This window comes from Trichosurus vulpecula, chromosome 9 (assembly GCF_011100635.1).
Source record: "Trichosurus vulpecula isolate mTriVul1 chromosome 9, mTriVul1.pri, whole genome shotgun sequence".
NCBI classification, from domain to species: domain Eukaryota; kingdom Metazoa; phylum Chordata; class Mammalia; order Diprotodontia; family Phalangeridae; genus Trichosurus; species Trichosurus vulpecula.
In genome coordinates, this window is record NC_050581.1 from 751,989 (window position 1) to 775,598 (window position 23,610).

General features: G+C 44.2%; 1 protein-coding gene and 1 pseudogene across 1 annotated transcript; both read left to right on the forward strand.

The window, feature by feature from the left end:
* Positions 1-10,611: 10,611 nt before the first annotated feature.
* LOC118831097 lies at positions 10,612-11,805 on the forward strand (annotated as a pseudogene).
* A 913-nt stretch (positions 11,806-12,718) lies between these two features.
* Positions 12,719-22,669, forward strand: LOC118831098 (serine protease 27-like). The gene is made up of 5 exons (XM_036738254.1): positions 12,719-12,827; positions 13,032-13,197; positions 18,112-18,392; positions 21,952-22,118; positions 22,406-22,669. Exons 1-5 carry the CDS (start codon positions 12,719-12,721, stop codon positions 22,667-22,669), a joined length of 987 nt encoding a protein of 328 aa, XP_036594149.1.
* Positions 22,670-23,610: the final 941 nt, after the last annotated feature.

The following is a 23,610-nucleotide window of genomic DNA, read 5'->3' on the forward strand; positions in this document are numbered from 1 at the left end:
CCGATGGTGAGAAGGGTCAGAGGTGGGTGGGAATTCTCTTGTGTTAGGTATAATTATTGTTGCTTTGAGTCTTGTAAAGTGCCTCCCTTGCTAGATCTGTTCTAGCAGAGGATGCCCCATTCTCGAGAATTGAATAAAATTTATTTCTGTTCCCACCCTGAGATGGCTCCTTATTATAAATTAACTTTTTAATTGGTGAGGGTCTTTCATCCCACACACCTACAACTATGATCCTATGAACTGATGATCTCACAACCACCAGAATCCCTGGCCCTCCAGCTTCAAGACACTGCTGTTAAATAGCAGATTTCTGAACTTCCCTGTTGTCAAATGTACCAATGTCCTCCCGTTCACCCAAGCTAGCAACCCAGATGTCATCTTTGACTCCTCCCTCCCCCTCATACCCTATATCCAATCTGGTGCCAAGCCCTGTCAACTTTACCTTCATACACATCCCCTTCTCTTCTCTGACACAGCCACCACCCTGGGGCAGGTACTCATCACCTCACACTTGGACTATTGGCATTGCCCGCTGGTTGGTCTCCCTGTCTCAAGTCCCTCTTACCCAACTCCAGTCCATTGTCCACTCAGCTGTCAAATTAATCTTCCTAAAGCAGAGATCTGAGGACATCACACACACACACACACACACACACACACACACACACACACACACCCCTCCAGTGGCTCCTCTCATCTCCAGGATTAAATATAAACTCCTCTGGCATTCAAAGTCCTTTACAACCCAGACTCCTCCTGCCTTTCCAGTATTCTTACATCTTATTCCCTTAACTCCACCCCTGTTCACTCTAGAATCCAGTTTGACACCCACCGGTCTCCTTGCTGCTCCTTGTACAAGACACTCTATCTCCTCACCCCAGGCATATTCACTAGCCTTGAAATGCCCCATGCCTTCAATGTTCTCACTCCTCCTCTCTGCTTCCTGGCTTCCCTGACTTCTATCAAGTTCCAACTAAAATCCCGCCTTCTACCAGAAACCTTCCCCAACATTTATGCTTTCTCTCCATTGATCATCTCCACTTTGTCCTGTTTAGATCTTGTTTGTAAATAGTTGCTAGCATGTTATGTCCTTCATTAAACTGGGAGGACCTCAAGATCAGGGACAGTTTTTGCCTTTCTTGTGTCCCCAGTGCTTAGTACCTAGCACATGATAGGAACTGAAAAAATGCTTATTGGCTGACTGACCAAAGCAACTTTGCTTCCACAGCTTCTCCTAACTCCTCTGGAATCTTTTAGGGTAATAGAAATAAGCCAAATGAGGATCTTTCTTCTTCTTGCTCCCCTAACATCAGCACCTCAAGCTCTCAGGTTTCTAAAGGGAGATTTTTAATGTAATCTCTACTTTGGCAAGCTTCCTTTTTCCTTCCCATCCTCCTCAAATCCCTCCCCCTCAAATGACAACAGATGGGGACAGAAAATGCAGAGGATCAGAGTGAATTACTCCAAACTGTTCATGTAAAGGAAATGGTTAAAAAGTTTCCTGTAAAAGAAAAAAGGGGGAAATGGGGGAGGGGGGTTCTTGTTGCCCCACTGAGCAGGGTATTTAAAACCAAAGGATTATACTTGTTTTGTGACAGTTGTGTCAGAACACCATACCAGGTAACCCCAGTGAGATGGCAGAGACAGTGAACTCACAGTGTCCTGGAAGGGAGTCACATGGCGCCCATCCTAGGGGATGAGAGAATCTTAGCCTCTCTCTCTTCTCTCTCTCTCTCATATAACAATGAGTCAGAGCATATGAACTGCTTGTGTTTTGTCCTTCGACGAGGACCATGACATCACGGAAATGATGACATGACTTGCAGTTGACTTTGATTTGAGTGAGGAGGGCTGTACAAGGTCACCAGCCCCAGTGTCTCCTCCAGAGCCTTCTGGGTCCAGTGGCCTGATATTCATCAGGATGACTGGAGGTGGCCCAGCTATGAACAGCTAGAAAGGCTGTGGCAACCTAAAGGAAGCACAGAATGAGCCCACAAAAGACCTACCTGAGACACAGCATGCATGAAGAATCAGGGCATGAGTTGCAGGAAGTCCGGGTCACCGGGAAGTGGGGGGAAGGAGGGAAATAGCTCAAGTAATGTCTAAGACCTTTAAAGTCACCCCCTGTGATGTTCCTGTCTGTCTAACAATTGACGAGGAAGGAAATGTCGCCTCTTAAGGAGTTAGAGCTAAGAACACCATCTATTGCATGGTGAGATTGTATTAAATCCCTGCTTTATGACTGCAATGTTTGAGGGTTGAAAGGTAAAGGATGCCCAATAACTCCTACGCAAACAACCTCAGGAGACAGCTGTTACTGCAGGGAAAATGAAGTTGTGAACTGAGTTTGGAGTTGCGACAAGAGACATAATTTCTGGGTAATTAGTCATTTTATTAAAAACACTAGTATTTTAATAAAAAAGGTCAGTGGCACTCTTGAATGCCAAAGATGATCGTGGTGGTGGGGTCAAGGTTTACATGCATTGGAAAAGGGATGTTCCTAAGGGTGGCAATCAACTCCAATTGGTTAACAATTAATGAGAGAATGAATATTACAATGAGCAGTTGGACCTATTCTAGTGAACTTTGATTATGTCATTTACTTCTAAATTATCCAGCCTTGGGCCATCTACTCGAAGAATTTGTCTCCATTCAAACCTGAGTAGAAGGTTGGGTAGAATCTGACCAAGGTTGAGGAGAGTTAATTCAATCTCATTATCAGTAATGTCGCTCAAGAGACTTTATAGAAAAAGGAGGAACTCTGGATCTCCTCAAAGTTATAACACTATATCTTGTAAATTCCAATTTTATTCAGTAAATGTGTTCAAATCTGAGAGTGTGTTTCCCTTTGGGTCTAATATAGTTGGGAAGAATCTATGAATCTTAATGGAAAATGCAATCCAACTTTGATGAATTTATAAAATATTGTATGTAAATGATTTTATAGTTCCTCTCCTAGGCCAGCGACTCAGAAGAGCTAAGAGTTTAAAACATTTCTGAGTCACACAAAGTGCCTGCTGCGATAATCCTTGGATAACGATGGTTTTTAAAGGCTTTAACTCCCTCTAGGGGCCAGAAGGAATATTGCACCCTGTTAAAGAGTAGCCCCAATGAAGGCGGCTTTGGCAATGTCACCTGGTGGTTAGCTCAAAGATCGCATCCTGTGTTTACACCTTGACTGGATTTTCACCTATGTCGTCACACCAAGAGTCAACATTACAAGCAAATGTGATATAGGTTTTTACAATGTTGTTTTTCTGGTTCTTGTTCCAGTTGCTGCTTAGTCATTCAGTCATAGGCAACTCTCTGTGACCCCATGGAGCCCAGCACTCCAGGCCTTTCTATCCCTCACTGTCTCTCAAAGTCTGTCCAAGTTCATGCTCGTTGTTTCCATGACACCACCCATCCATCTCATACTCTGATGTCCTCTTTTCCTTCTGCCTTCAATCTTTCCCAACATCAGGGTCTTTTCCAATGAGTCCCATCTTCTCATTATATAGTCAAACTATTTAAGCTTCACCTTCCGTATTTGACCTTCCAGTGAATATTCTGAACTAATTTCTTTAAGTATTGATTGCTGTCCAAAGGACTCTCAAAGTCTCCTCCAGCACCACAATTCAAAAGCATCAATTTTGTGGCACTCAGCTTTCCTTTTTTTTTTTTTTTTTGACCAGCAGTTTTTTGTTTAGACTTAGCTATAAGAATAATTAAAAATGTGCGCATCAGTGGACTGGTCCATTGCAATGCTAGAGAAGGCTTGATCATCAGATGTTTTTTCTTTTGTCTTTTTTCTTGTGTACTTATTTACATGTACATATGCCTCAGCTTTCCTTATAGTCCAACTCTCAAAGCAATACATTGCTACTGGAAAAACCATGGCTTTGACTATATAGACCTTTGTCAGCAAGGTGATGTCTCTGCTTTTTAGTATGCTGTCCAGATTTGCCATAGCTTTCCTTCCAAGGAGCAACAGTCTTTTAATTTCATGGCTACAGTCACCGTCTGCTGTATATTGTCAACTTATTTAACTTATGTGCAAAGTACATCATGTGAAATGCCAGGCTGGACAAATCAAAAGCCAGAATTAAGGTTCTGGGAGAAATATCAACAATCTCAGATATGCAGATGATACCACTGTGACAGCAGAAGGTGAAGAGGAATTAAGAAGCCTCTTACTGAGGGAGGAAAGTATAAAAGTTGAATTGAAGCTTCATATCAAAAAAACTAAGATCTGGGCAACTGGTCCCATCACTTTCTGGCAAAAAGAAGAAAAAGAAATGGAAGCAGTGTCAAGTTTTATATTTGGGGCTCAAAGATCACTGCTGTTAGTGGTTAAGTCCAGAAACAGTCTACTGTTGCTCAGATTCAGACCCGAGTCAGAACTCAGATTGGGTGCAACAGTCAGATCTTGCCTCACAATAGATCCCTTTGGAAACACTGAAAATCTGCAGGTGCCAAGCCGTGGCTGTCTTTGAAATCCTGGAAAAATGAAACGCTCAATACCCTAAGAAAGCACAACAAGGCCCGGCCCGTACTTTCCTCCAGAAGTGTGCAGAACCTGGCTCTAATATCAAGGCTGAAGTCAGAATGTAGGCCGGAAAATGAGAAAACGAAAAACAACTTGCATTACAAAATGCCACTTATGACAGGGACACTTAAGACAGGAACCCAGAAGCAGAAAACAACTCCATAACACCAACGAGCAGAGCAAAAAAAAAAAAAGGGCAGCTTGAGCACAAATTCAACCAGAATTTTTGGAAAAGATGAAGCAAGAATTTTGAAATATTTTTGTCAATGAAATGAGAGCACCGGGAAGGGGAGGGGAATGGAAGAGAAATGAGTATGGAATAAAGAAATGGAAAGGAAAAGCTTGACATAAGAAATACAAAACCTTGCCCAAGCAATGAACTCCCTGAACATTATTAGAATGGACCAAATGGAAGCCAATGACCTCAGGAGACAAGCAATATTAAAATCAAGTCAAAAGACTGGAGGGGAAAAAAAGAAAATTATGGCATCTCATAACAAAAACAACTGACCTGGAAAAGAGATTGAGGGGGAAAAAATTAAGGATTATCAAACCACCCAAATGTCATAACTAAAACAATAGCTTAGACATCATATATCAAAAAACGTTAAAAAGAAAACTGTCCAGATCTCTTAGAACCAGAAGGCAAAGTAGAAATCGAATCCACTAGTCATCTCCTGAAAGGAACCTCAAAATGAAAACTCCCAGGAACAAGATAGCCAAAATCCAGAGCTTTCAGGTCTAAGAAAAATGCTGCAAGCAGCCAGAAAGAAAGAATTCACATACTGAGGAGCCACAATCAGGATCACGCATATGACATAGCAGGTACCATAATTAAGGAGCAGAGAGCTTGGAATACTATACTCCAGAAGGTAAAGGATCTTTAATAAAGTAGATAACTTCCAAGCATCCATGATGAAAAGACCTGAAGTGTGTAGAATCTATGCAGTTCAAACACAAGAGTGAAGAGAAATATAAAATGATAAATGTGAACAATGATAAAGGAATAAACAAGGATACATTGCTTATATTCTAATATGGGGAGATGATACATACGTCCCCTCTGAACCCTGTCACCATTAGGAGTCCTAAGAGTGGGTCAGTTGTTAAAAGAATGGAGAGGAAAGAGAAGGGGGATATACTTGCCTTTCTAAAAGCAGGTGTAGTGTTAATTTAATTATAGTTACAAAGCAGAATATGGAATGGATTGGGTGCATTTAAAAACTGTAAATAATGTAAATAATATGATTGCCTTCAATTTTTCTTTATATAACTTCTCCCACATCTATGGATGTATCTTTAGGAGACTCTTGGGAAATAACAGTCGAACTGTTATTCTGTGAACTTCCCACCGTTATTGTTCATCCTTTGTTTTTGAAGAGAACCAATGACATCACAGGGTGATGTCTTGACTTGTGCATGAATTGGATTTAAGTGAGTCAGAGTTGCACAAAATCATCAGCCTTACTTTCTCTCTTTAAAGTCCAGCGGTAAGACAAAGATCAGGATGACTGGTGATGGCCTGAGATGCAGGGGATGACCTTGGGGTCTTCAATGTCTGACCAAGCTCTAAGCTCTCCACAGCTCCTGTTTCAGCCACCTTCTGGCCATCGGAACAAAATGTTCTCAAGCACCATTCCTCCAGGCGAAGTCTTCACATCTTGGGGTAGATATCCCCCTAATCCACTGATGAGTTTGACACCTCTTGGTTACCCTCAACCTGGTTTAGCCTGTCTGCCAAGATGGTTTTACCAGGGTATGGCCACGGCACATGCTACAGCTTCTTGGAGCCACAGTGAGAGCTTGGTGAAGGTTGTCACCAAAGGTGAATGAGCCGCCCTGCAAGCCTTCACACCGAAGGTACTAGTTCTCCCTGAACACCCCCACACACACCCCAGAGTTACCACTGTCTTGAGTAAAACTGTGGTAAGTCAAAGGGAAAGAACTAAGAGAATTGTTTTAAATGTTATCTTGTAAAGGAACTTCATGAAAAAGGTTCTTGAGAGATGTTGGATGCAGAAAGGAACAATGTCAGCAACAGCAACAACCGTTAGGTGTGACTGGGATATTTCTCATTATAAATAATTACTTATAGCCAGTAACCTTGGTGTTTATTTAAACCTAAAGGATTATAAGATTTAAGGAAGAGTGTGAGAGAAAGAGAGAGACAGAGAAATGAACAATTGCTTATGGGAAAAGGAGGTTTCTTCAATTTAATAAATAATATGGTCTGCCCACTTGGCAGTAAGTGCTGGCCCCAGTGTGTAACCAGAATGGCCTTTGTTTTCTTTTAATGACTAGTGTAACCAGAATGGCCTTTGTTTTCTTTGAATGACTCAGCTTACCTCATTGAGCCTCTGGACACTGTGGCTTGCTCTTCCGGGGCAGGAGGCCCGGGGAGCATGCCGGGAAGCAGACAACTTCCTGTGTGATGAGTCATGGGGCTGGCTGAGGGGAGGTGTTAATGTCTATGCTAGGGGGAGGGGCCAACTCAGGAACCAATCGGCCCTGGTCATTCGGGCGGAGCTTGATGATGTCAAAAACCCTATAAGAGGGGAGAGGACAGCTTGAAGATTCTCTTTCCTTTTTCGGTTGGAGCCAGCGACAGTTACATCGCCAGTTACAGCGACCGTTACATCGTCAGTTTCAGTTGCAGCTTCAGTTACAGACACAGACACAGCTGAGGCAGGAGCTGCCAGTAGCAGAGCTGATCTACGGGAGGAAGATGAACAAAGACTTCAGGCCAGTGGTAATCTTATTACCATCGAGGGGGAAGCATGATTTTGCTTTACGCAATCATGCTTCTCTGTAGCCTCCTGGTTACTCTTGCAAGGCGTACTTATTGGGCCTGGAAGATTTTGATCAACATATCAAAATGGGGCTTCTGGTTCATGGGTTGGTTACTGTGGAGCCTAAATAAATGTTTTGATTCTTCTGCCTTCTACTTTGAGAGTTTCTTATATCCGGCGGTTCCGAACCTTTCAGACATGTTTATGATCCTCTTTGAGATTATAAACTCGGCCCTCCTGTTACATTTGGCGTCACGAACAGGATCGCTAGGTATAAGATCTCTATTTAGAAGCAGAACAATTTCAGAGGAAGAGATGAATATCCCAGGATGGGAGGATCCATTTTATTCCTCCCTAGCAAAAGAATTGGCTAAAAAAGCTGGACCCTGTGAAAACTGGGAACCAAGGCTACGGAGAGGAGATCCTAGGGATTTGGAAAAGTGTTTACGAGAAGTTGGGATTCAGTCAGGGGCATCACTATCTAGGCAAAGCTGGATAGTGTTATCAGCCTACCGGCTAGTATACGAAAGATTGAGATTAAGTGAAAGACATGGGGGCACTCCTACCCCACAGGAAGAAGAGGAATCTCAGATAGCAGGAGACCAAACTGACTCAAATGAGAACTTTTCTATTAATGTGGCTAAGAGCAACAGGAGACCAAAAAAGCCCAGAGTGCATTTCAACCCAGCCCAGAAAGAGCCTGACTGCCTGCTTCGTCCTAGCCATGGTGGCAGAGGAAGTGAGTGGAGAGAGAATGAGACAATGTTAGGGGCTGAGGCACAAAACACTACTGGGGTTCAGGATGTGCCTCACACAGAGAATAGGAGATGGTTAAATGATCAGACAAGGGCTCGACCCATACAAAGGAGGAAGACAGAAACCCGAGGTGAAGATTCAGTTACAAGGGAAATTCAGGAAGATTTCTCACCGCAAGAGGTCACAGATATTTTGAGTAGATTCAGCCAAAGAATAGGAGAACCATTGATATCTTGGATGGTAAGACTCAGTGATCAAGGGGCCGGTGGAATATCAGTAGATGGGACAGACTGCATGAGATTCATAGGTATCAGCCATGATCCTCTAGTTCAACAAGCTTTTAGGGAACATCATCAGCAAGGAGATGGTGATAGCAGGACTACTCTGTTGGCATTAGCCGCTGTGGGATGCAATAAGAGATATGATACTGATTCTATGTGGCCCACTGAGCACAGACCCTGGTATTCACTTAGAGATTGTATCATGAGACTAAAGGAGGAGGTAATGAAGACTGCCATTATGATAGGAACTGCAGACAAATATTACAATGATCCAATGGGACTGCCTCATAGGAATTTAATAATTAGGACAGCTCCCCCTGCTTATAAACAACTAATTTTGAATTTATTACTTGGAGAAGTAGGGAGCCGTCTTACAACAGTGATAAATAAGATTTTACAGTTACATGACTTAGGTGACTGGGGAAGGGATAGATCTCCTCGAGAGAGAAGGGTGAATAACCAGCAAACTTGGCGCCAAAGGAGAGTAACAAGGAAAGAAATGTTTACTGCTTTATTGAGAGCAGGGGTAGGTTTTGAAATGATAGATGGAATTCCAACCAATGAATTATACAGAATGTATAGAGGACTTGATAACACGAGAAATAGGGAAATAAGAACTGCTCCTGCAAGCTTACAAGCCACTCAGACTGAAGGTGACCTTGTGTGATTAACGGATGAAAACTTGTACATCTGGAGAAAGGCTGGGAGGACAATCCTAGTCTCTATCTAGGGTGGGATCCTCTTGGCTTCCTCATTATGTTCCTTTTGAAAAGAAACATTTCCCACCTGAGTTTGGCTCTGATGTTGGATCTTTGCATAACTGAAATCTCAACCAAACTTGAGATGATTTTATTTGAAGAATTATAGTCCATACTTGTCTATTCTTTTTGTCCTTTGTTTTGGCTAACCTTGTTGCTAGTTTTGTTTCCTTCAGGCTTAAGCACCCTGCACTTTCCGGTGACTGCCTAAGCATGTAGCATTCTTGGAATTCCTGCCAGCTCGTTAAAGAAATGACCTCTGGAATGGGACTTTTGGGGGGCAGGGCCATCTCTACATCCAATTTCAGCATGAAGAAGCTATGGAAAATGAGACCTTCACCCCTCACCCCAAGATTTTGAGCCCCAATCGTTCAAGGGGGGTGGAAATGATGATAGTGTTCTGTTTACTTATTTTGTGTTATCCTTGCTGTGTTGTTTTATTGTTATGATATTATTGATTGAAGAGATTATTTTGCTGGGATCTAGGGGTGGATCGCATTTGAATCGTTAACCAATGTTTGGGAATGTCACTGAATGATATGTTTTGCTTTATAATGAATGATATGTTTTAGTTTCCTTTGTAATTGGATCACAATGTATGTTCTAGGATACATGGCTGATTAGATTATGTATCCTATAACAAGGGGTGGAGTGTAACCAGAATGGCCTTTGTTTTCTTTTAATGACTAGTGTAACCAGAATGGCCTTTGTTTTCTTTGAATGACTCAGCTTACCTCATTGAGCCTCTGGACACTGTGGCTTGCTCTTCCGGGGCAGGAGGCCCGGGGAGCATGCCGGGAAGCAGACAACTTCCTGTGTGATGAGTCATGGGGCTGGCTGAGGGGAGGTGTTAATGTCTATGCTAGGGGGAGGGGCCAACTCAGGAACCAATCGGCCCTGGTCATTCGGGCGGAGCTTGATGATGTCAAAAACCCTATAAGAGGGGAGAGGACAGCTTGAAGATTCTCTTTCCTTTTTCGGTTGGAGCCAGCGACAGTTACATCGCCAGTTACAGCGACCGTTACATCGTCAGTTTCAGTTGCAGCTTCAGTTACAGACACAGACACAGCTGAGGCAGGAGCTGCCAGTAGCAGAGCTGATCTACGGGAGGAAGCTGAACAAAGACTTCAGGCCAGTGGGTAATCTTATTACCATCGAGGGGGAAGCATGATTTTGCTTTACGCAATCATGCTTCTCTGTAGCCTCCTGGTTACTCTTGCAAGGCGTACTTATTGGGCCTGGAAGATTTTGATCAACATATCAAAATGGGGCTTCTGGTTCATGGGTTGGTTACTGTGGAGCCTAAATAAATGTTTTGATTCTTCTGCCTTCTACTTTGAGAGTTTCTTATATCCGGCGGTTCCGAACCTTTCAGACATGTTTATGATCCTCTTTGAGATTATAAACTCGGCCCTCCTGTTACATTGTGGCAGAGCAGCCCCTGGCTCAGGCAGCCGCAGTCACAGCCACAGCCTCCCGGTGATCTCCTCACCACCAACATGTCTCTTTCCAGACAACTGACCTTGGACGAGGTGGACCTGAAGGGGAAAGAGTCATCATGAGGGTGGATTTTAATGTTCCCATGAAGAACAAACAGATAACCAACAATCGGAGAATCAAGGCTGCTCTTCCTAGTGTCCGTTACTGCTTGGATAATGGAGCCAAGTCCACTGTTCTGGGAGCCACTTAAGCCAACCTGATGGTATCCCTGAGCCTGATAACTAGTCCTTGGAGCCTGTGGCTGGAGAGCTCAAATCCTTGCTGGGCAAAGATGTTCTGTTCCTGAAGGATTGTGTGGGTCCAGAAATGCAGAAAGCCTGTGCTAACCCACCCAATGGTTCTATTATTTTGCTGGAGAATCTTCACTTCCATGTACAAGAAGAAGGAAAAGGTAAAGATGTTTCTGGGTACAAAATCAAAGCTGAGCCAGACAAAGTAGAAACCTTCCAGGCATCCCTCTGCAAGCTGGGGGATGTCTATGTCAATGATGCTTTTGGTACAGTTCACCATGCCCACAGTCCCATGGTGGGGGTGAGTCTGACCCAGGCGGCATGTGGTTTCCTCATGAAAAAAGAACTGACTTATTTTGCCAAGGCCCCAGAAATCCCAGAGAGGCCCTTCCTGGCCATCTTGGGAGGAGCTAAAGTTGCCAACAAAATCCAGTTGATCAACAATGTGCTAGATAAAGTCAATGAGATGATCATTGGTGGTGGGATGGGTTTCACCTTCCTCAAGGTGCTCAACAACACGGACATGGGAACTTCTCTTTTTGATAAAGAGGAGGCCAAGATTCTCAGACCTGATGTCCAAGGCTGAGGAGAATGGTGTCAAGATCACTTTGTCTGTAGACTTCATCACAGTGGACAGGTTTGATAGGAATGCCAAGACTGGCCAAGCCACATTGGCCTCTGGCATCCCTGCTAGAGGGATGGGTTTGGACCGTGGCCCCAAAAGCAGCAAAGAAGTATGTGGAAGCTGTGGCCGAGGCCAAACATATTTCATGGAACAGACCCATTGGAGTACTTGAGTGGGAAGCCTTTGCTCAGGGAACCAAAGAGCTAATGAACAATATGGTGGAAGCCACCAAGAGGGGTTGAGTCACTATCAGAGGGGGTGGAGAAACTGCCACTTACTGTGCCAAATGGAACACTAAGGACAAAGTCAGCTACGTGAGCACTGGAGGTGACCAGTGACCATAAGATGGGGCAATGAGAGCCCCAGAAGCAGCTCAACTTTGTGTTTTCTGAGCGCGCCTGTTGTCAGATTTCACTTGAACTTAATGTGTCTAAACCATTGCTGTGATCTGTAGAGTGTACACACATACACACACACACACACACACACACACACACACACACATAGTGCCTTTAGAAAGAAAAAAAAGCTAAAGCTGCTGTTAGCCATAGTCTCTTGAAATAGTTTGCCATGTTCATTTTTGTTAGCAGCTGTATTTTTCATTGCATACACACAGTATGGAATCAAGAAGAAACTCCAGTTTGGGGGGTTGGGGGAGGGGAGGTTGACCTGTTAAATAAATATTTCATAAAAGTGACAGCTCAAATAAATAAATAAGTTATGTGGAATAAACTGGGGTAAGGGCTCAAAGCCAATTGATTAGTTAATAAGAGATGGTACAATTTTAGCATTAATGAGGAAATATCAGAACATGACTCTTTGACAGCTTAGAACCTGGGATGAGAGTGAATAAGGAAAAATAAGCTAGTAGCAAATATAGAGAAGGGTGATGACCACACATAGCCCACACATACTGCAGGAGAAGGAATATTGACCCAAAACCCAGTTACCTTCGTATATTTAAATATTTTTATTGGTGGTTGCTAAATAGAATACATTTCTTTTAATTATTGGAAAAATTTAAGTTAGATATCTGTTTTTCTTCCTTTCTTCCCTCAACAAGCATCGAGCACCTTTGGGTCTCTGCCTTAGGTTTTATGATTTTATGAGAGTGAGAAAACGAAAAGAATCTGCCCTCTATTTAACCCCACCCTGACTCAGTAGAGGTGGAGCAATCAATAGGTGTCTGCTGTCCCTGGGAGCCTAGCACCCAACCTAACATAAGGAAGTATTAACACCAAAGAAGGGATGATGGGTGCGTCCAGTCAAGCTCTTCTGCTGGTGCCCCTCTTGCTGGGGCTTCTGAGCAAGCCCCTCACAGGGAGCAAAGTCACCTCTTTTCTTCGTGCTAACTCACCAGGTAGGACACTTACCTGAGTGGGAGGTGGGGGGAGAGGAGGAGGAGATTAAACCAGGGTTGGGGGAAAAGAGCTGGAGACCTTGGTTCTGAAAATGGAACAGGAGGTGAGATGTCAAAATCCGGGGACTGATGGGCAGGCTACCTGGGTGCTCAAAGAAGAGGAAGAGCTGAAGCCAACCAGTCCTGCCTACTCTCTTCCGGCAGTGTGTGGACGCCCCTCCCAAGGCAGAAGCCGAATTGTCTCAGGACAGGATGCCCAGCTGGGGCAGTGGCCTTGGCAAGTCAGTCTTCAGGAGAATGGAGAACACATATGTGGTGGCTCACTCATTTCTCCAGATTGGGTGCTAACAGCTGCCCACTGTATCGATACGTGAGTATCCATGCTGGGCTGGAGGTGGACAGGGTACCCTACGGTGGGTACTGAGAGCTAAGATGAAGAAGACGGTAGCTACTTCTCCCCATCTCCAGAGTGAGGATTATCCTGGGTTTAAGAGACTGAGATCCACTTCTATATAAGCAGGACAGGCTCGACATGACCATAAGCCTATGGATGGATGTGCCAGGGAGCAGCCCTCTTTACAGTGTGGCTTAAATTGCACGGCTATACCTTTATGACAGAGTATGGGTCTTAAGGAGGAGGGTCCAAATGAAAAGACACTTGTTCTGCCAAGAAGTCCTCCTTGAATCTCCCATGGCTCTCTCTCCTCCTATCATCCCAGCTGAGAAACCTACCTCAAATTTTACTGAAAAATATTGAGGCCACCTGCCAAGACCTCCCTCTTTTCCTCACCTCACATCCATCACCTAGATGCCTTCTGCCACTATCTCCTCCTTCATCCCTGTCTCACATGGAGTGGCCCTACTCCTTGCCAAGGCAACCCCCTCTAAGAGCACAAGTGACTTCCATTCCATCCTGTCTTCTCCAGCAGACTGCCCCCTCTATCATACCCACCCTCTCACTTTTCTTCTCCCTGGCTGCTTCCCTCCATGTCTATAAACATGTCCCACCCTTAAAAAATCTTCACTTGATCTATACATTCATTCCTCTTATCTATCATCCCACATCCCTCCTCCTTTGTCTGGCTAAACTCCTTAAGAAAATTGCCTACACAGTAGATGCCTCCTTTTTCTTTCCTCTCACACTCTTCTCAGTTCTCTATTGTCTGGCTTCCTGCCTCATCATTCAACCAAAAGTGCTCTCTCCTAAGTTACTAACAATCTCTTAATTGTCAAATCTAATGGTCTTTCCTCAATCCTCATCCTTCTTGACCTCTCTGCAGCCTTTGACACGGTCAATCGCCATCTTCTCCTCGGTACCATCTTCTCTGTAGATTTTGGTGGGTCTGCTCTTTCCTGATTCTCCTACAATCTGACTGCTCCTCAGTCTCCTTCTTTGGGGCTTCATTCAGTCATGCCCACATCTGTGGAAGTCTCACAGGGCTCTGTCCTGGACCCTCTTTGCTTTTCCCTCCTTCCTGGTTTACTTGGTGATCTCATCAGTTCCCACTGATTCAATCATCATATCTACACCAACTATTCTCAAATCTACTTTTTCAACATTAATCTCTCTACTGACCCCCAGTTTCTTCTCCAACTACTCACTAGACATCTCAAACTGAATGTCTTATAGACATCTTAAAATCAACATGTCCAAAACTGTGCTCATTATCTTTACCCAAAATCTCCTCCCTTCCAAATATTCTTATTACTATCAAGAACATCATCATCTTCCCAGGCATCCAGGCTTACAACATAGATGCCACCTTTGACTCCTCTCTATTCTCCCCCATATTCAGTCAGTTGCCAAATCTTTCCGATTTGATCTTCTTAACATGCCTTATATACACCCCCTTCTCTCTTCTGACACTGCCACTACCCTGATGCAGGTACTCTCACCTCATGGCTGAACTATTGTAAGAGCCTGCTGGTCTATCTCCCTGTCATGTCTCTCCCCTCTCCCCACTCCAGGCCATCCTTCACTCGGTTGTCAAATTAATCTGTCTAAAGCACTAGCCTGACTCCTGTACTCAGTAAACTCTAATAGCTCCCTAGGACCTCCAAGACTAGATATAAAATTCTCTGTTTGGTAGTCAAAGTCCTTTAGAACCTTCCCCCTCCTTTCCAGTATTCTTACATCTCACGCCACCCCCACTCACATGCCCTATACCCTTCAATCTAGTAACATAGGCCTCTGTGCTATTTCTTGTTCAAAGCATTCCATCTCTTCACCCAGGGCATTTTCTTTTTTTCTTTTTAAAATTGTTATTTATAATGAGATATAATATAATAACTCAGGGCATTTTCCCTGACTATCGCCCATGCTGGAATGCTTTCTCTCCTGGCCTCCCTGGTTTCCTTCAAGTCCCAGCTAAAATCTCAAATCTACAGGAAGACTTTCCCAATCTCCCTTTATGCTGGTGCTTTCCCTGTTGGTTATCCCCAATGTACTCTGCATATGGCTTATTTGGACACAGTTGTTTGCATATTCTCTCCCCCTATTACACGGTGAGCTCCTCCGGAACAGGGACTGCCTTCTGCCTAATTCTTGGTACTCTCAGTGCTTAGCGGGGTGCACAGAATATTGGTCATTAGTCATGTCGGACTCTTCATGACCCCATTGTGGAATACAGTAGGAGCTTAATAAGCGCTTATTGATTGCCTGACCTGAAAACACTCACCACAACTCCAATCTGGTGATGACTTCATTCCCTGAGTCTTTTACTTCGGCCCTGCTGAACTCAAGTAGTTTCTACAGAGCAATCAAAGGGTGGCTGGCAAATGTTTAACTGGCTGAGGGGGGAGGGTGGGGGAAAGAAAGTGAGAAAGTATATAAGTACTTTTAAGTTTATTCTGCAACATTAACACTTTCTCAAGTCTAGACAATCAACTTAAAAATAAATCAAACCCAACTGGTAGCAGTTGCTGATTCTCACAAGCCGGTCAGAGCTGGCTCCAGCCTTGACTGAGCTTTGACAGAAGTGAAGGACTCTGAAAGGCAGAGAGAAAGATAGAGGGAGCATTTCCAGAAATAGAGATCAGCCAGGCAGAGAGTTCCTGGAGGAAGGCCGAGTGTTCAATTCTAGCAACAGGCTCCCCTGGCTTAACTCAAATGTGTGCTCCCCTGGCTCAAGAAAGCCAGAGGACACAAACAATCTGTGGACCTTTTTTTACCTGACTAAGCTATACAATCATGCGTCTCTCATGGCAATTTCATTCCTTGTTTCCATGTTGCTGTTGTTTCTGGGGGAGGAATGGTTCCCTCCTCACCTTATCTACTATTTGCGTTTTTTCTCCTATTCTTACCGACCATCTCCATATCACAGCCGCTCTTTAGGCTGTCTCTTCGTGGCTTTCTTCAGGATTTATGGCTATAGAGGATCCTCCTCAATGCTACTGCCTTCCTTCTGTTGGTAATCTCCAAATTGTCTCAGGTATATTTCCTCTGACAAATGATTCCACGTTGTCTCCCTCAGCAGGCTTTGAACTTCTTGAGAGGAAGGACTGTATTTGGCCATTCTTTGTATTCCCAGCTCTTGGTCCAGTAACTGACGCGCAGTCGTCACTTGTTAAATGTTTATTGATTGTCTGACTTGACGTCAGAGAGACCTCCCAGCTCTGGCGCTTATGAGGTCCCTTATTCTGAAGTCGTCTAACTTCCCAGCATTTCAGTTTCCTTATGTGCGAAAACAGAGATTCAAAAATACTTCCATTGCCTTCTTGGGAGAGCTGCTGTGACAGACGCGCTGTGTAACCTTTACTAAAGTGCCGCGGCCATGCCGACGGAAAAGTGCCCAGTAACGTGCAGGAGCAGTGGTCATAACGCGGCTAGTTCTTGAAGCTTTGCAAAGCACTTTACAAGCTTTATGAACAAGAACAGGAACTTTAATAACTGTGAACTATGAACACAAAAGATTACCTCGGAGCAGTCTGCCCCAGGACCAAAACTACTTACTGTGTCTGGCCAGAAAACAAGCTGACCTTCAGTTTCCTCACCCATAGAGCAGAAGCAACTATGGCGCCTGTCTCACAAAGTTGTTGCGAGGGTATATAAGTATTTCAATGTAAATACCTATGTAGAACATCCACAAACTTTACAACATGTGGGAATTCCAGTTATTATTATGCTAGCACTAAAATTTTATTCTTGGGGGCAGCTAGGCGGCCCAATGAATAGAGCACCAGCCCTGGAGTCAGGAGGACCTGAGATCAAATCTGGCCTTACACAGTTGGCACTTACTAGCTGTGTGACCTTGGGCAAGTCACTTAACCCCAATTGCCTCCTTCCCTCCAAAAAAAAAATTATTCTCTCTATAAGAAAAGTGAGATCCCAGAGTCATGCAGTTTTTATTTTAAGTAAAGTTCAGTTTTCGATAAAAAATAATAATAATTTTTTAAAAAACAGACTGACCTTATATTACTGAGCTTGGTCATTAGATCTCGAGATCTCCAAGCTGGAAGGGACCTTAGCCGTCATCCATTCAGAGCACTAACTAGGAGTCTTTGCACCAGGTGTTGGGGGGAACAGGGAGGATTGTAGGGCAGGGATATAGGGGGAAGGGAAAACTCATGTGGAATGCAGCTACTGGAAGGTAAGAAGCATGTGTGAAATGATGTGATGGACAGAGCATTGGACTTTAAGTCAGAAAGACCCAAATTCCAATGTGGCCTCAGTGTGACCTTGGGTAAGTCACTTAGCCCCTGCCTGCCTCAGTTTCCTCACCTGTAAAGTGGAGCTAATGATAGCGCTTCCTTCGCAGAGTTGTTGAGAGGACCAAATGAGACGATATAGGTAAAGTGGTTAGTGCTACATAAACAGCAGTCACAGTAGCTAACACTCAGACAAAGCCTTTCGCCCGTCAGAGTCACTGATTCTGTCAGTTACTTGTCTTCACCGCGTCCCTGCTGCTAGATGAATTGTTCTCTGGAGAAATTAGGCTTCCAGGCCCCAAAGTTCTACTGTTTCATGTTTCCTGCCCAAGACATTTAATCCACACTGACCATGCCCTCAGCCCAGCCCTGAGGAATTCACGTATGGCCTAAGCTTTAAAAATGTTTCCAAGATTAGGTTTCCCTGTGATGCTTCCCCCCACCAACTCCAACACACACACACACAGACACACAAAGACACACACACACACACACACACGCACACGCACACATGCACACGTACATGCACACACGCATATGCAAATGCACACACACGTGCACGCACGCACACACATGCATGTGCACACACACTCTCAAGCCTCCAAAACTATCCTTTCTTTCTCTTTTCACCCCCTAGGTCCCTGGCTCCCTCAGATTATTCGGTATTACTGGGCTCACTCTACTCGTACCTAGGAAGTGATGATGCCAATGCACAGATTCAAGGTGTGGTCCAGGTCCAACGACACCCCAACTACCAAAACGAATTTGGACTTGGAGACATTGCTTTGGTTCAAATGGACTCATCGGTCAACTTCAACGACCTCATGCTCCCCATCTGCCTCCCAGACACTGCAGACCGACTAGTGGAAGGGACTCTGTGCTGGGTGACTGGCTGGGGACAGACTGGGGAAAACCAATGTAAGAGTGGGCCGGGGGAGATGGGTCTCTGTAAAAATAATCTTTCTACTTTCCCAGGCTCGTGGTCTTTCAGGTAGCACTGCGGTTATCTATCCAAGTGAAAGATAGAGCCCTGGACCTTAGGCAGCTTCCCAGGAATCCAGCTCCTTCTTAAAACTGATCCAGGAGACTTTTGTCCTTAAGACCCAGAAGTCACCTTCCACTATACTTTTTTGTTTTTGGTGAGGAAATGAGGTTAAGTGACTTACCCAGGGTCACACAGCTAGTGTGGTTGGATTTGAACCTGGGTCTTTTGGCACTCTATCCACTGTGCCACCCGGCTGCCCCACCTTTCCCTGCTTTCAAAATCTTTAATGGTTGTTGGAGCTTGAAGCACTCGGCCTCTGCCTCCTGACTTCCCTGCTTGGCTCTGCTGTGTTCAGTCCCTCATTCACTCTCCCCGATTCTCCCGCTGTGGACACTGCTTCTGGGGCTTAATTCCAGTCCTTTTACTTCTTTTCATGGTCCCCATCCCCTTCAGATCTCAAGTTCATTTTTCAGAGTTGATTCACAGAGGGTGTGTTACACACCACTAAAAGTTCACTTTTTTATAGCCTCATAGGGTCACAGAGGACTTTGCTCCGAACAAGTCCATGAGGTAAATCATCCAAAAGTTACTATGCATACAGATGAGGAGAGCGAGGTTTGGTGACTTATCCAGGGTCTTATAACTAATAAATGTCAGAGTCAGAACCACAGCCCAAAACTTTTGACTTCTCACCATGCTGCACTGCCTCTCCAGAGAAACAGTGAGAAAGTGCAAACACAGCACTCCTCTCATCTCAAAAAGAGAATGCACTCCCCTACCGAAAGTTCACAGTGTCATCAGAAGCCGGCTAACGCTGCTTCCAATGGTCATTCGCACATGGGCCCATCTGTGCGAAGCCTTCCTCACTCCCTGACTTCAATTGGATTACCTGGTCTAGGTGTCACACTCAAAAGAAAACAAACCCCCGCAGGCTGCACATTCACCTAGAAAACTTCAAATTAACAGTATCAATGTTGCAACATCTATTTTGCGAAACATTTCCCAATTACATTTTAATCTGGTTCAGCTGTTTGCAGCCTGCGACAATGAGTTTGACATCTCTGGCTTAAAAGGTCCCTTTGAACTCTTAAGTCTTAGGGTTCTACAAAGCCGTGTTAAAATTATTTCTATTTACTCTAAGTGCATCCTAGAGTACAACAGGAATTTAAAAAAGAAGTTCTTTATAGCCAAAGCACTTAAAACCACAGCATGTCAAAAGTGAAAGAAACCTTAGTGCTCATCTGGTCTAACTTCCTCACTTTGCAAGTGAGGAAATAAAGGGAAGAAAAAGGGTGGGAAAGGAACTTATCCAAAATCACAGGCTGGCTAGTGGCAAAGCTAGGCCTAGAAGCACGGAGCAGCGATGGCCCATCTAGCGCACCATGCTGCAGGGATGGAGGGTGAGGGGGCCCTCCCCTCCCCTTCTCTTCTACCTGAGTGCTTAATCCATCCCACCATCTCTGAGAGCTTTCTACCTTCAACCATTCTCTCTCTGTTTCCCTAAATGGCAACCTCTCTTTATGCACTGGTTCCTTCTCTGCGGCCTACAAACACACCCAGATCCTCCCCTACCCTTAAAAAGCCTTCCTTTGACCCTACCACCCCCTTCAGCTATCTTTCTCCTCTCTTTCAGTCAGGTTCCTAGAATAAGCTACCAATATTCCCAGTCTCCACTTTCTTACCTCCATCCTTTACAATCCAGCTTTGGAGCCCACTCGGAAACTACTTGATTGAAATGTTTCCTAAATCCAATGGCCTTTTTCCATTTTTCATCCTTCTGGACATCGTTACCACCTCCTCTTTCAGGATGCTCTCTCTTCCATGGGTTTATATGACATTGTTCTCTCCTGGTTCTTTTTTTACCTGCTAATCCTTCCCAGGCTCCCTTGCAGAATACTCTATATGCAGACCCTTATGCATGGGCGTCATCCAAGCCTCTGTCCTGGGCCCCCTTCTCTACTCCTCCCAGTAGACTGTTGGAAGGTGGGGATTGTCCTTTGCCTCTTTCTGTATCCCTAGGGCTTAGCACAGTGCCTGACACATAGTAGACACTTATTGACTGACTCACTACTGTCTTAGTGAGCTCATCAAATCCTGTGAGTTCAACTACCATCTCTACGTAGAGGACTTCCAGATCTCGACTCGAGGGGGAAGGGGAAGTGAGGAGTCAAAGATGATTGATTGATAGATAGATAGAATAAATTAGATAGATAGATAGTATAGACAGAGAGACAGACAGACAGACAGGGTAGATAGAGAGACAGACAGACAGGATAGACACAGACAGACAGACAGACAGGATAGATACACAGATAGATAGACAGACAGGATAGATGAGATAGATAGATAGATAGACAGACAGATAGGATAGACAGAGAGACAGACAGACAGACAGACAGGATAGATAGATAGATAGATAGATAGATAGATAGATAGATAGATAGATGAACCTGGATGACAGAGAAGATGGTAGTACCATCAACTAAAATAGGAAAGTTAGGAAAAGGAGAGTGTTGGAGGAGGATGAGAATAATACTCTACCCACTACACATCCCTTGTCCCAGGGTAATTGAGACTGTAGAGAAGTGACTGTGATGAAAATAGAAATATGTTATCATGATTCCCAGAATTTAAATATATTTGTATTCAAGAATTAGCACAATAACAATCATAACTAGCATTTATATTGCACTTTAAAGTTTACAAATCACTTTAAATATATTATCTCTTGCCATCCTCAAACAAACCTAGAAAATAGGAAGGTGGGGAGGAGAAAAATAAGCATTTAATAAGCACCTACTGTGTGCTGTCACTATGCTAAATGCTAATATTTACAAATATTGTCTCATTTGCTATTGTCATCCACATTTTACAGACGGGGAAACTCTGGCTGACATGTTAAGTGACTCGCCTAGGGTCACACCCACAATCTTTCAGATTTCAAGCGCAGCACTCTGCTTCGAAATCCTACAGAAATTGTATGGATGACTGAAAGCTTCTAGAACAGATAAATAAAAGGTACCTAACTACTTAGTGCAGCATAGTGGCAAGAGCCCTGGCCTAGGGGCTAAAAATCACAACTTCCTGCTCTTCCCCTGTATGCCCATGGCTAAATCATTTCACCGTTATAAGTCTCACTTTCTTCATTTGTAAAATAAGAATAAAAACTTACACTACCTACCTCAGGAAAAAAAAGACTATTGCAAGAAAAGCTATCAATCACAGAACTGTATGTGGATTTAGAGCTAAAAAGGAACCTTAGACATCATCTAGTCTAACTCTCTTATTTTATAAATGAGGAAAATAAGTTTTAGCAAAATTAAGTGATTTATCTAAGGTCACCCATGTATTAAATGGCAGCCAGGATTTGAACCCATGTCTATAAAAGTGTGAGCACAACATTACTTTTACTTAGCTATTATCTACTCCCATCTCAGAGTCAGCTACTTCTTCACTTCTCTGTAACATTCTCTCCCTCTCTCATCTCCATAGACCTCCTTCCACCTTTTACCCTACAAGAATTGGAGGTGCCCCTCATCAGCACCGAAGTCTGTGATGACTACTACCACCAAGAATCAGAGGCCTCTGCCTCTGAGCCCATCATCCTGTCTGATATGATTTGTGCTGGCTTCCCTGAGGGCCAGAAGGATTCCTGCCTGGTAAGATGGCTCACTGGGACCCTTTCCTGGCATCCTCTCCCACCCGCAATATTCCAGATGTACCTATCTCTCTATTGTCCTGCTTGGGAATCACTCATCCACATCTTCTGCTCTACTGCAACTTTAACACAGCATCCCTCCCATGGCCGCTCAGTGCCTTGTACTCCCTCCCTAGGTGCTATTACCTACTCCAGCGCAGTCCCGAAAAGCCCCATGGTCCTCTGCTGAAGTCTTCCCTCCCCAGATTTTCCCATGGTCCAGATTAACCATTCCCTTCACTTCTCCAGGGTGATTCTGGAGGACCACTGGTTTGCAGTATCGACGGAGTCTGGTTCCAAGCCGGCATTGTAAGCTGGGGAGAGGGCTGTGCTCGTCCCAATAGGCCTGGAGTCTACACCAATGTCAATGTCTACAAAAGCTGGATCCTAGATCTAGTTCCAGAAGCTGAGATCTTTGATGCTGCTGAATCCACCAGGTTGTTCCTCCCTCTTCTGCTGCTACCAGCTCTAACTTTATTGGGGAAGCCCTCTCTTGCCTTGGAGATGTGCTAAAAGTATGGTCAGTCTTCCACCTGTCACCCCACCCACCCCCAGCTCTATATCCCAACCTTCTCTCCCAAAATAAACCTGAAAGCCAGCTTTTTTTTAATGCAGAAAAAGACCTAATTGGGGTGAGGAGAGATAGTTGGGTTCACAAGGATGATGTGGGAGCCTAAAAGGCTATGAGATCTTATACTTCATTGATAGAAATAGTGTCCAGAAAATGAGAGGTGATCATCCCACCATCTTTTACCCCTATTAGACTAAATTCGAAAACTGTGTCCAATTCTGGGCACTGCAGTGAGGAGTACTGACAAATTGGAGAGGGTACAGAGGGTGGTGATTAAGAAGTTGAGTGAACAGAACTAACCTAAACTAGTCAAGTTTGGGGTGGGGTTGGGAGAAATGATCCTTGTTATCAAATATCCACAGGGCTAGCATTTGGAAGATGGCCCCTCAGGAAGAACTGAGGTCAACTGGTGGAAGATCCAAGGGGGCAGATTTTGACTTAGAACAGCAAAGAGAAAGGGAAGTTCATTACAGGATGTTCAGAGCTGTCAAATGATGGCATGAGCTAGCTTGTAAGAAGCCAGCTGCCTATTGCTAGAAGGGTACATATAGACTAGACCTCCACTGTGTAGGTTTTGTCTTAAGCAACCTCTAAATCACTTATGTTGGTCTCTTTGATGTCTTCACACACACACACACACACACACACACACACACACACACCCTGGAATGTATCCCCCATCATTCTTCAATCCAAATCTTACCTAACCTAACCCTCCTCCATGAAAGCCAGCTGGCCCTGATGACTCCAGGCTATACTGACTTCTCCTTTCTCTGGCATCCTATGGCATTTACGGTCAGTACCACAGAAGCCCAGCCCTGAATCCTGTCCAGCCTTATATTACTCTTTTACTGTTTCTTACTGATTTTCTCTACAATTTAAA